This window comes from Notolepis coatsorum, assembly GCF_963971535.1.
Source record: "Notolepis coatsorum genome assembly, chromosome: 2".
Taxonomy (NCBI): Eukaryota; Metazoa; Chordata; class Actinopteri; order Aulopiformes; family Paralepididae; genus Notolepis; species Notolepis coatsorum.
Genome location: NC_140166.1, coordinates 63,352,386 through 63,365,911, shown reverse-complemented (window position 1 = coordinate 63,365,911; position 13,526 = coordinate 63,352,386). Strand labels below are relative to the sequence as shown.

At 44.1% G+C, this 13,526-nt stretch overlaps 1 protein-coding gene across 1 annotated transcript in view; it reads right to left on the bottom strand.

The window, feature by feature from the left end:
* LOC311223402 (uncharacterized protein) overlaps window positions 1-13,526 on the bottom strand; it is a gene marked incomplete at both ends in the record, with an annotated part of 39,890 nt that overhangs the window by 265 nt on the left and 26,099 nt on the right. The window contains 6 exons of the mRNA XM_084308190.1: window positions 1,171-1,334; window positions 2,067-2,145; window positions 2,328-2,423; window positions 2,829-2,977; window positions 4,834-5,004; window positions 6,556-6,628. Of these exons, the coding sequence (XP_084164316.1) occupies window positions 1,171-1,334; window positions 2,067-2,145; window positions 2,328-2,423; window positions 2,829-2,977; window positions 4,834-5,004; window positions 6,556-6,628 (732 nt within the window). The remainder of the gene's footprint in view (window positions 1-1,170; window positions 1,335-2,066; window positions 2,146-2,327; window positions 2,424-2,828; window positions 2,978-4,833; window positions 5,005-6,555; window positions 6,629-13,526) is intronic.

Sequence of the window (13,526 nt, the reverse complement as noted above, 5' to 3'; positions counted from 1 at the left end):
GGACAGCGCCGCTGTTAGCCTTTTCTTCACAAGCGTTACCTAGCAACAGCCCCATCTCACTTCAAATGTAAATATGAACTAGTAAAACTATACGTTATAGCCATGAGTACTGAGTAGTATATCAACGTATTTTATAAAACATTTACAATGTGTACATATTACAAATAAGTACATATATTACATATTATTATTATAATTTTCTTTTACGTTCTCAGAAAACGTCCGAGTTCCCCTGCTGGAGAGTGAACCCGGGGCTTCAAGACACCAAGACACCAGAACCACACTGTTACATTAACCAGAACCCTCAAACCCTAACCAGAACCCTAACCACACTGTTACCTTTAATTAATAATACCAAACCCTAACCATAACCGTTAGCTGTGTTTGTATCAGGGTGGGTGTCTTAGTCTAGTGGTGAGAGCTGTGTTTGTATCAGGGTGGCTGTCTTAGTCAAGTGGTGAGAGCTGTGTTTGTATCAGGGTGGGTGTCTTAGTCTAGTGGTGAGAGCTGTTTGTATCAGGGTGGGTGTCTTAGTCTAGTGGTGAGAGCTGTGTTTGTATCAGGGTGGGTGTCTTAGTCTAATGGTGAGAGCTGTGTTTGTATCAGGGTGGCTGTCTTAGTCTAGTGGTGAGAGCTGTGTTTGTATCAGGGTGGGTGTCTTAGTCTAGTGGTGAGAGCTGTGTTTGTATCAGGGTGGCTGTCTTAGTCTAGTGGTGAGAGCTGTGTTTGTATCAGGGTGGGTGTCTTAGTCTAGTGGTGAGAGCTGTGTTTGTATCAGGGTGGCTGTCTTAGTCTAGTGGTGAGAGCTGTGTTTGTATCAGGGTGGGAGGCTTAGTCAAGTGGTGAGAGCTGTGTTTGTTTCAGTGTGGGAGGCTTAGTCTAGTGGTGAGAGCTGTGTTTGTATCAGGGTGGGTGTCTTAGTCTAGTGGTGAGAGCTGTGTTTGTTTCAGGGTGGGATGCTTAGTCAAGTGGTGAGAGCACTCAACCACAACTACAATCATTGTTGGTTCGACTCCCGGTCACTTTTTGACTTTTGCTGACTTATACAAGACGTATGAGGATATAACATAATGTACATTATGTACCTTTTTTCCTGTGGTCGATCATTTACATCTCTCTTGAGACTTGTGGTGCCAGCTAGCTAACATCTATGATGAAATGAAACCTCACCAAATCTTTGCTGATTTTGATCGAGTCCTTGAACACGGTCCAAACCACAGCCTCGTTGCAGGCGGGGGTGGTCAAGGAGCCCAGGTAGCGGTAGTACTTGGTACGATCCACTCCTTCTAGCAGATCGTCCAGCGAAAGGCCTGCTGGCAGGGACGCGTGCTGACCTGAAGACGAAGAGACACAGACACACTTCCTCAGAGACGAAAAGAGACACACGTCCTCAAAGAAGAAGAGACACAGACACACATCCTCAAAGAAGAGACACACATCCTCAGAAAAGAGACGCAGACACACATCCTCAGAGACACAGACACAGACCGGTTAACTGTCTGTCGTGTGATAGTGAAAGGGTTAGCCGTCTGTAGTGTGATAGTGAAAGGGTTAACAAGTCTTAAAAAGTATTACGTTCATAATTCTCCATTTAAAGCCTTAAAAGGTCTTGGTTTAACTTGTTGAACCCTGCAGACAGTCAGCCTGATAGGAGATGATTTAACTTGTTGAACCTGCAGCCAGACAGGAGATGATTTAACTTGTTGAACCTACAGGCAGACTGATAGGAGATGATTTAACTTGTTGAACCTGCAGCCAGACTGATAGGAGATGATTTAACTTGTTGAACCCTGCAGACAGTCAGCCTGATAGGAGATGATTTAACTTGTTGAACCTGCAGCCAGACAGGAGATGATTTAACTTGTTGAACCTGCAGCCAGACTGATAGGAGATGATTTAACTTGTTGAACCTACAGACAGCCTGATAGGAGATGATTTAACTTGTTGAACCTGCAGCCAGACTGATAGGAGATGATTTAACTTGTTGAACCTGCAGCCAGACAGCCTGATAGGAGATGATTTAACTCTCGTTGGACAAGGCAACACATATCGAAACATCCTCTTACCTTTCAGCGTGACGTTGCTCAGGTGGGAGGTCAAGGCGTTCCAACTGGCAGGTGAGTTAGTCGCATTTCCAGACATTTCCTGTCAAAACGCAGTCATGGTTTAGCGCTCGAGTCTATTGTACCCTGTTCTCTCTCTCTCTCTCTCTCTCACACACACACACACACACACACACACACACACACACACACACACACACACACACACACACACACACACACACACACACACAGACACACACACACACACACACACATCCTCACCTCGATGAAGAAGCCGAAGGCAGCCAGCCCGGCGGGGTCGGCGACACCCAGCGACGTGTTCCCGCCGTAGGACGACTTGAGGTTCACGATGTGCATCTGAGGGGAAGCCATGCGGGGGTTAATGAACATCTGGGGCTCAAAACGCTCGCCTGCGCCCACTTCTTTGGACTCCTTTTTCAACGCACCTGCATCTTTTTTCTATTGTTTCAATGGTTTTATATGTACAGTAAAGTACAGTAAAAATGTCATTCAATCAATCACAGCGCAGGTGATTGATTGATTGAACATTTTATTAACAGATTGCAGAATGGGTACAATACAGTACGGCTCAATACACACAGTTGTTCAGGGGATGCAGACCAGAGAAAGACTTTCGTCTTGTTTACATCAGGGTCCCCCATTTTGAATTCATAATGAATTGTAAGTAAGGGTGCAATTAGCACCGTGCAATCCATTCTTTGTGGATCTAGCCCCCAGTCTGATCCCTAGTCGAACCCGTACCTCCATGGCGTAGCGCTTGCCGTTCACCGTGTGCTCGGACCCCTTCACCTCAGAGCCGTTGCCCCAGTGCAGGTGGAACTGTAGGCTGTCGTAGGCCTCGGACAGACCCCCCCCGGACACCTGCACGCCACTCCTCAGAGTCACTTTGACTGGAAGACAAACAAACAAAGGGTGGGTTCAGCTACGTACCGCGACGCTACAGGTTCAAATCCCGGCTTATGACCTTTCGTCGAATTGTCATGGTGCACAATTCGTCGAACTAAACTGTCCCTCTATTCATAACTGCCCTCTATTCATAACTGCTAAACTGTCCTCTATTCATAACTGCTAAACCGCCCTCTATTCATAACTGCTAAACTGCCCTCTATTCATAACTGCTAAACTGCCCTCTATTCATAACTGCTAAACTGTCCTCTATTCATAACTGCTAAACTGTCCTCTATTCATAACTGCTAAACTGTCCTCTATTCATAACTGCTATTTGCTAAACTTCTCCGAAGTTGCCTACTGCAGCTTTAATAATCCAAAACACAGAATAATGCATTGAGTTTTAAAGCACATTCTTGCATACAAAAAAAGAAGTTATTCCAGAAAGCCAGGGCACAAAACGTTGAATAATAAACTGAACAAGCATAACATGCACACAGAGTCAGACATGATGGGGTTGTACAAGAGCACGTGGATGAAAAACATCTCCATACATTAGGCCTACATGTCCCCGTCCTTAACCACCCCTAGGTCAGGGGTCTGGACTGGGAGAGAGGTCCTCTAGGTCAGGGGTCTGGACTGGGAGAGAGGTCCTCTAGGTCAGGGGTCTGGACTGGGAGAGAGGTCCTCTAGGTCAGGGGTCTGGACTGGGAGAGAGGTCCTCTAGGTCAGGGGTCTGGACTGGGAGAGAGGTCCTCTAGGTCAGGGGTCTGGACTGGGAGAGAGGTCCTCTAGGTCAGGGGTCTGGACTGGGAGAGAAGTCCTCTAGTCTAGGTCAGGGGTCTGGACTGGGAGAGAGGTCCTCTAGGTCAGGGGTCTGGACTGGGAGAGAGGTCCTGGACAGGGGTCTGGACTGGGAGAGAGGTCCTGGACAGGGGTCTGGACTGGGAGAGAGGTCCTCTAGAACAGGGGTCTGGACTGGGAGAGAGGTCCTCTAGGACAGGGGTCTGGACTGGGAGAGAGGTCCTCTAGGTCAGGGGTCTGGACTGGGAGAGAGGTCCTGGACAGGGGTCTGGACTGGGAGAGAGGTCCTCTAGGACAGGGGTCTCCAGGGGGTCTTCTTGTTGGGATGGAGGTGATGCACTGAACACAAACTACACCCAGACTGACTGGAGACTCGAGTGAAAGGAATCCTGTTTCTCCTCAAACTAGAAACTCTTTACAAACAGTCTGGTGGCGTTGTTCTAAATGACTACTAATCATCCTGTTTATTTTTGTTCCTCTTTATGTGACTGAATACTATCGTTTATCAATACATGTTCCCTATAGTTTATCAATACAGGTCCCTATCCTTTCTCAATACAGGGTCCATATCCTTTCTCAATACAGGGTCCCTATCCTTTCTCAATACAGGGTCCCTATCCTTTCTCAATACAGGGTCCATATCCTTTCTCAATACAGGGTCCCTATCCTTTCTCAATACAGGGTCCCTATCCTTTCTCAATACAGGGTCCATATCCTTTCTCAATACAGGGTCCCTATCCTTTCTCAATACAGGGTCCCTATCCTTTCTCAATACAGGGTCCATATCCTTTCTCAATACAGGGTCCCTATCCTTTCTCAATACAGGGTCCCAATACACGTGCACCATGCACTTACCACTGCACTTGATAATCTCTGATTACCACCCATTATGCACTTTATTATTTAAAATATTCTGTTATGTACAGTGTTATATGTGTTATGTGTTCATGTATGTATATATGTACTATGGTTTGTGGGAGCTCCCCTGAAATTTCGTTGTATACTGTGCAATGACAATTAAAAGTATATTCTATTCTATTCTATCATTGCTCACCTGTCTTGCCGGTGTTCTCGCTCTCGTACAGGGCAGAGGTGTTGCCGTAGTTGACGAAGGAGAAGGCAGTGAGGGCAGAGTCCTCGGTGGCATTAGCCGACACGATGTCGATGGGAGACTGTCTGGAACCATTGCAATGGTCTGGGACGATAGTGGGCCAGTGGCTGTCACCTGGATACAAAATATAGTATAGTTTAGTAATACATAGATATTATATGATGGACTGTTAAACATTTTTTAAAGTGTCTAAAGTAGGGATGTCCGATATTATCGGCCTACCGATATTATCGGCCGATATCGGCATTAAAATGTGATATTGGAAAATATCGGTATCGGTTTAAAAAAAACGTTTTTTTTTACATTTCTAGAACCTTTATTTACCCAGGCAAGCAAGTAAGAACAAATTCAGATTTTATTTATTGTCAAAAGTATGCATAATGTTGTGTTAATTCCACAACAAGAGATATGTAATGTTAATTACCTGAAATTATTCAGTTTTTTTGGGGGGGGAACCCTGCATATATCGGTATCGGTTGATATCGGTTGATATCGGTATCGGAAATTAAGAGTTGGACAATATCGGTATATCGGTATCGGTAAAAAAGCCAATATCGAGCATCCCTAGTCTAAAGTGAATGTTAAAAGTGAGTGTTTAAAGTAGAACGCGCCAACATTATGGGAAATTATCTTCTCCAGAGTCAGACAAGAAGATAGATACCAGTTTCCTCTCTGTGCATTCAGTAGAAAGATATCCTGCTGAAAGCTAGCCTAGCTTAGCGCAATGAATGGAAACAGAACAGGCAAGCTAGCCTAGCTTAGCACAATGAATGGAAACAGAACAGGCAAGCTAGCCTAGCTTAGCACAATGAATGGAAGCAGGTACAGACCAGCTAGCCTAGCTTAGCACAATGAATGGAAACAGAACAGGCCAGCTAGCCTAGCTTAGCACAATGAATGGAAGCAGATACAGACCAGCTAGCCTAGCTTACTGTAGCACAATGAATGCAAGTGGATACAAACCAGCTAGCCTAGCTTAGCACAATGAATGGAAACAGAACAGGCAAGCTAGCCTAGCTTACTGTAGCACAATGAATGCAAGTGGATACAAACCAGCTAGCCTAGCTTACGTAGCACAATGAATGCAAGTGGATACCCACCAGGGGATCATCCCTATGTTCCCCGGGTCCTATGTTCCCCGGGTTCTATGTTCCTCGTTTTGATTGATTAATAGATTGAACATTTTATAAATTTTTATTATTTTATTAATTATTAATGTCCGCGTTGTTTCGAACGGTTAAGCTTAGGCCCTCTTTCGAACTGGTTAAGGTTAGTGTTTGGAATCAGGGCTGGTGGTCTAAAATGTTCAATCAATCAATCAATCAAAGCGGGGAACATAGAACCCGGGGAACATAGGACCCGGCGAACATAGACATGCTCCCCAAACCAGCTAGCCTAGCTTAGCACAATGAATGGAAGCGGATATAAACCAGCTAGCCTAGCTTAGCACAATGAATGGAAGTGGATACAGACCATAAAGTTGGCGTGGTCCTTTAAACAAAGAAAGCAGGTAAAGGTACTTACTGCAGTTTGTCTCATGGTAACACCAGTCTGTGGGGAAGGAGAGGCATCGTCATTACTGTGTTTCTCACTCACTTCAATGTGACATTGTCTTCCAACATGGATGAATGAGTAGGAACCGTTAGTGGTTCCATTATTACCTACCTATGTCTTCTGCAGAACCGTGCGCCGTGGCGCTGAGGGCACACAACACAAAGGCAACGACGAGTGGATTCATCTGGAGGGAATTAAGGAGGCAAGGAGATCACAAGAGAAGAGGCTGCTTACAAATGGAATCCGGTGAATTATTTACATTTAGTGACTTAGCTGAACACGTTTATCAAAAGAGACTTACATTTAGTGACTTAGCTGAACACGTTTATCCAAAGAGACTTATATTTAGTCATTTAGCTGGACGCTTTTATCCAAAGAGACTTACATTTATTCATTTAGCTGAACGCTTTTATCCAAAGAGACTTATATTTAGTCACTTAGCTGAACACGTTTATCCAAAGAGACTTACATTTAGTCACTTAGCTGAACGCTTTTATCCAAAGAGACTTACATTTAGTCACTTAGCTGAACACGTTTATCCAAAGAGACTTACATTTAGTCACTTAGCTGAACACGTTTATCCAAAGAGTCAAACAATGTTGAACTTGAGTGCTACAGTGTTGAGTGCATAGTAGCATAGACATAATTACCATGAGAAGTAGTAGTATAAGTATAGAAGCATAGTAGTAGAGTAGGGTATTATATACCGGTAATAGTACAATTATGGGTTTTTTACCAGATATGTTTGGAAGAGGTGTGTTTTTAGTTAAAAAATTGGCTGGGTTTCAGCTGTCCTGACTGTGGTGGTTTCAGCTGTCCTGACTGTGGTGGTTTCAGCTGTCCTGACTGTGGTGGTTTCAGCTGTCCTGACTGTGCTGGTTTCAGCTGTCCTGACTGTGGTGGTTTCAGCTGTCCTGACTGTGGTGGTTTCAGCTGTCTGTCCTGACTGTGGTGGTTTCAGCTGTCTGTCCTGACTGTGATGGTTTCAGCTGTCTGTCCTGACTGTGGTGGTTTCAGCTGTCCTGACTGTGGTGGTTTCAGCTGTCTGTCCTGACTGTGATGGTTTCAGCTGTCTGTCCTGACTGTGGTGGTTTGAGCTGTCCTGACTGTGGTGGTTTCAGAGGTCCTGACTGTGATGGGAACAAATAATGATGGTTTCAGCTGTCTGTCCTGACTGTGATGGGTTCAGCTGTCCTGACTGTGATGGTTTCAGCTGTCTGTCCTGACTGTGATGCGTTCAGCTGTCCTGACTGTGATGGGAACCAATAATTAATCACCAATAATTCAAAGCTAAATTCTCCACAAACAACAACAGTACAAGAGTGAGAACACAGTGAACACAGCCAAGTAGCATGATTGAAGACAAACAACAACAAAAACAGTCCCTTGTAAGTCATTAAATGTTTCTGTCAAATATTATTTTGGTAACATTACCTGACCTACAAAAATTGGCTGCAAAAGTTCCTGAAAGTTTCATGTCTTACCTTCTGAGTTGATCTGTTCACACCTGTGTTCTCCTTCTTCTCCTTCTTCTTCTTCTTGGACATGTGTTCTCCTCCTCCTCCTTTTTATTAGGCCCAGAAAGACACGCCTCTACTGACCTTTTCTCTGTTTGAATATATCTCCTCCCCAAGGGATCAAACACGGGTTCAGGTTGTGTAACACAAATACCTTGTCAGGACCGAAAGGGGTTGAACCATTACTGCGTTGTGTAGGTATAGATTTACATACATACATTTAAGGCCATCCACAACCTCGCCCCTCCATACCTGTCCGACCTCTTCCACATCAACATTCCCGCCCGGTCCCTCAGGTCTACCTCCTCCATCAACCTGACCGTCCCCCCAGCCCGTCTGTCCACCATGGGGTCAAGAGCCTTCAGCTGCTCTGCCCCCCGCCTTCGGAACTCCCTCCCCCCCGACATCAGGAACATTGACTCCATCATCTCATTCAAAACCCACCGCAAAACCCACCTGTTTAGGCAGGCGTATGTGTGATTTTATTTAATTTTTTAAATGTATTGTGATTGTTAATGAACTGTTTTTAAATTGTTGTACGGCACCTTGAGTGTCCTGAAAGGCGCCTTATAAATAAAATGCATTATTATTATTATTATTATTATTACCCCGCCTACCCAACCCACCCAACCACCTCCAATGTACAGTCCCCCCCCCCTCCACCGCACCTAGTTTCAAGTTTCAAGTTTCTTTAATAGTTGTCATACAGAAGTACAGAATACTTTTATACAAAATGCTTCTTACTGTTACGCTCCAGAGACTGTGCAAGACAAGATAAGTATGAAATAAAATAACATAGTATAGCACAGGGCCGCCTGGGAGAAATGCGAGGCCCTGTGCGAGATTTAAATGCGAGCCCCCCCCCCCCCCCCCCCCACCCCCAAAAGGTAAAAAAAAATAAAAATTATATATATAATTTTTTTTATTTTTTTTTTCATACAGTCAACATATTCGTAAATAATAGCGCTGCCCGAGGCTGGGCATGATACAGTCAACATATAGCAAGAGAGAGAGCGAGAGAGAGCTCCCGTTCTACAGTCAATATACAGTGTACAGAGAGAGACACATTGGAAAGAAATTGAAATGTTATTTGGCCCTAAACAGAGAGTACACAGTGGCAGAATACCTGAGCACTGTGACTGAAGATCCTTGACTAGGTACAGACTCAGCGAGCACAGCCTAGCCATCGAGAAAGGCCGCCATAGGCAGACTGTGTGTGTTAGAAAGAGAGAGAGAGAGAGAGCATGTGTGTTAGAGAGAGAGCATGTATGAGAGAGATAAGCAAAGATGACCCCCTAAAGGATATTCAACTTTTAATGAAAGAACAAAACAGAGGGAAAAGATAACTTCACAAAGGCAACATGAATATACATAGATCCAAAAGGACAAAGATCAACACTTAAATCCAAAGAGAAGAGGGTCTATACCAAGAGAAAACAAAGCAGCAAGGAGCCAATGGCCGACAGCTAAAGGCTAGCCAGGTAGGCTACTGACACCAGGCCACACACAGCTTTGGCCAACGGCCCAACGCTACCCAAGCTACACAAACGAACAAATGAATTCACACACAGCACATGTCGTATCTCCAAATGTTGTGAAGTAACATATGTTTTGCCTGGAAAAAAACATCGTTATTAACAAAACATTCGGGAGGGGAAGGAAGGAAGAGTGGGGTAATGTCATGACATTTTCATTAATCTTACCTGCACCAAGGAACGCAGGGCGAAAGGCCGCAACACAGGTCTCCACGTTGACGAAAGGCCTCTCGCTGTCGGGACAAAAATAAGCTATGGCCAGAGCCTTGTCATGGTGCAGGCCCGACTACATCTTCTGTCAAAGATGATGTCGTAGTCAGAGTGCCAGAACCCCCTGCTATTCTCACGGCTAATGTCAATGGTCGTAGCACAAGCTAACAGCTAACTCAAGGCTAACTGATAGCATCAAACGAACGTTCCCAGCCGAGCGCAGCCGGCAGGTAACGTCGAAGCTAAACAGCTAACTGGCTAACAGTTAGCTCAACCAGGCTATCGCTAACCATTAGCTAACGCAGAAGCAAGCTATGCGGCTACATACAGATACAGGTGCTGACACCAGGCACACACCGTTAGCTACTAGTAGTACTACAATCTACAACAGCTAGTCGGCCAGTTTAGCTCCAGAGAGAGAGAGAGAGAGAGAGAGAGAGAGAGAGAGAGAACGATGTCCACGGCGGGAATAGAATAGAGTTAATAGAATAGGTTAAAAACTCACCAAACGTCCAAGAGGATGGAGACAACCGCGTGGAGTTGACGAAGTTCATCTGCCAAACGACCATCCTCTTCATCTTGGCTGCATGTCTCTAGGTTAGCTAACGCTAGATAGCCTTTAGCTAAGCTAGCTACTAGCCGACATCATCATGGCTATATCCCGACTGCATCATGACAAGGCTCCGGCCATTTGTCCCGCCTTTCGTCAACGTTCCTTGGTGACCGACCGACTGATAATGACCGACCTCTTCGAGTTGGCTGGCATAACTAAGCATAATAGTCAAAAGCTGCACACGCGAAATAGTCAAACGCAGCTGAAGTAAGTAACCACTCCGCTCCCTTCGTTGAAACCAATAGTATGTCTGCTGCAGAGCACCAGAGCTCCCTTCGTTGAAACCAATAGTATGTCACTGCAGACCCAGGAAGAAGTCAGACACATTCTACAAACGTGTCTAATGTGAAATATATAAGCATATAAGCAAAACTAGATTTTAGGTCTGTGATGAAAAAGGGCCTCGCGGGAAGGGGGGCCTCAAAAAAAAAAAAAAAAAAAAAAAAAAAATTTGCGCGGCCCCCCTTCCCGCGAGGCCCTGTGCGACCGCACTGCTCGCACACCCCCTGAGGCGGCCCTGGTATAGCATGTAAATTAGAAGTAAAAAAAATGAGGTCACAGTGTTCAGTATAGACATATGTACAATGTTCGATGCAGAATAGACGTAACTGAGTTACCATATAACATACAATACTGTGCAGTGTACTAATACAATACTATATAGTGCAAGGCAGAAATGGGATGAGGTGCAATTTAGGTACAATTTACAGTGGGTGTACGAGTTGTAGTGCAAATCCTTTATCAATAAATATAGAGTGTGTTTGTGTGGTTTAAGTGAGTGTGTGCGTGTGGGTGTGTGTGCTGTGTGCATTTGATGGTTGTTGCATAGTGTTTATTGTTCGTTTAGCAGCCTGATGGCCTGGGGATAGAAGCTTCTTCTGAGTCTTTCTGTGCTCGCCTTAAGACTCCGGTATCGCTTGCCTGACCGCAGCAGTTCAAAGAGGCAGTTGTTCGGGTGGCTCGAGTCCTTAATAATTCTCTTAGCCTTCCCCCTGCACCGCTTGTTGTAAATGTTCTGGAGGGTGGGAAGCCCCCCTCCAATTGTGCGTTCGGCTGAACGTGTCACTCTATTTTTTTTTTTCTTTTTTTTTTTTATTATTGCAAAACAGAAATTATTAAAAGTCAGTACTCAACACATAATGCATAATGAAACTAACAGTCAAGGTGGTTAAAATTACATGCAAGTACAGAAACAAGACAAAAAAAAAAGTCTATAATAATATTTTACCGTATACAGTGTATATCCAGCGAAATTAACAATTATACAAATGCTTATATAGGACATACCCCTAATACCTATTTTCTAAAACCCTACACACATATGCTCCAGCTCGAACCCCCCCCTCCCGGACCCCTCCTTGGATAGTACCTCCATTATCCCTCACTCCTAACCAGACACTACCATTATAAGCTAGCTTTTATTCTCTCCACCACTTCTACCCACATTGACATTTTGGATTCGTTGAGACCCAGAATTCTTGCTGTAGATAATTCTTGATATATCACATCGAGATATGTAAGAGACCAAACTTTCCGGCACATTTTTTCCGGTTGAAACCAGCGTGATGCGATCAGTTTTTTAGCTACTGTGATACCCGATAAAACCAATCTCTTTAGCTGTGGATTTACTGCAAACTCAAAAACATCATTCAAAAGCAATACAGAGGGGTGTACTGGTATATTCCAAGATACGAGTTTTGATAATTGATGGGTCACATCTTTCCAGAATGCCTTAACTGGTGGGCAGTCCCAATACATGTGCATAAATGTCCCTTCGTCTCCATTTGTACATTGGGAGCATTTTGAGTCTTGTTTCAGGCCCATTCTGTTCAGTCTTATAGGAGTCAAGTATGTCCTGTGAATATAGTTAAGATTGATTTGTTGATGGTCCGGGTTCCTTGATGTAAGACGGACATTTGCCCATGCTTCTTGCCAATCAAAGTCACTTTCCAGGTCTGGAATATCCCTCCTCCAGACAGTGTCTAGTTGAAGGGTTTCATACGAGGACGTTAGTAATTGATAATAAAAACCTGATACAAAACCTCCCAATGTTTCTCTTTCATAGAAGAATTTGTGGTATCTGTGGTGTTCAACTGGTATGTCTAATGGAACACTGTGAGACCTCAAACATAGGCGTAACTGTATGTAAAAAAGCCATGTGGACTCGGTAAGGTTAAACTTTGTGCATATTTCTCCATAACTACAGAAGCCCTGGTTATTAAAAATATCCCCTAATGAGTGTATGCCTTGCTCTTCCCATATAGGGAATCTTATAGGACGTTTTTCCATTAAGAGTGCATTGTTATTGAATATGGGAGTGTGGTTATGCCATTTTTGAGGGTTAGGATATTTTTTTTGTGTTTCCCGCCATGTTCGGATTGCATGGGTAATTATGGGGCCAAATTTCCGTTCACAGTGCTTGATTGGAAGTTTAGTGTGTGCTATGTCCTTCAGTCTCTGTGGGGCTACTATGTTTTCTTCCAATTCTCTCCATGATACCAAAGCCTGGGGATCAAACCATATTGTCAATGGTCTTAATGTGTAAGCCTTAAAATATTGGAAAAAATCTGGAACTGCCATGCCACCGTCTGCTTTATTTCTCTGTGCGGTGGATCTTTTTATGCGAGGTGGTTTGTTATTCCAAATAAATTTGTATGTGGAGGAGTGTAATCTTTTCCAGTAGCCCTCTGGAGGGGGTAACGGTAGCATTGAGCTGATGAAGTTGATTCTTGGTAATACATCCATCTTAACTATTGATACCCTTGCCTGTACTGAGTTTTTAAGTTTTGCCCACCTGTCCAGGTCGTCTTTGATTTTGTTCTGTATTTTTGTGTAATTGTGCTTCACCGTTTGTCTTATGGTGGGAAATATTTCCACACCCAAGCATCTAAAATGTTTTACCATGGGTATCGCACCTGGGAGGGTTGTGTCTTTTTTTGCATGGATGTTAAGTGGAAGGAAAGCCGACTTCGGCCAATTTATTTTAAATCCCGATAAATCACCAAAGTTCTCTATCAACTTGAGTAGATGAGGCAATGTGGTGTTGGGGCTTTGCATGAACAATATTACGTCGTCCGCATATAAACTAATTTTATGTTGTGTGCCCTTGATTACGATTGGTTCTATGTATTGGGATTGTCTTATATATTGTGCTAAAGGCTCTAATGATAGATCGAATAGTCCGGGACTAAGAGGGCAACCCTGTCT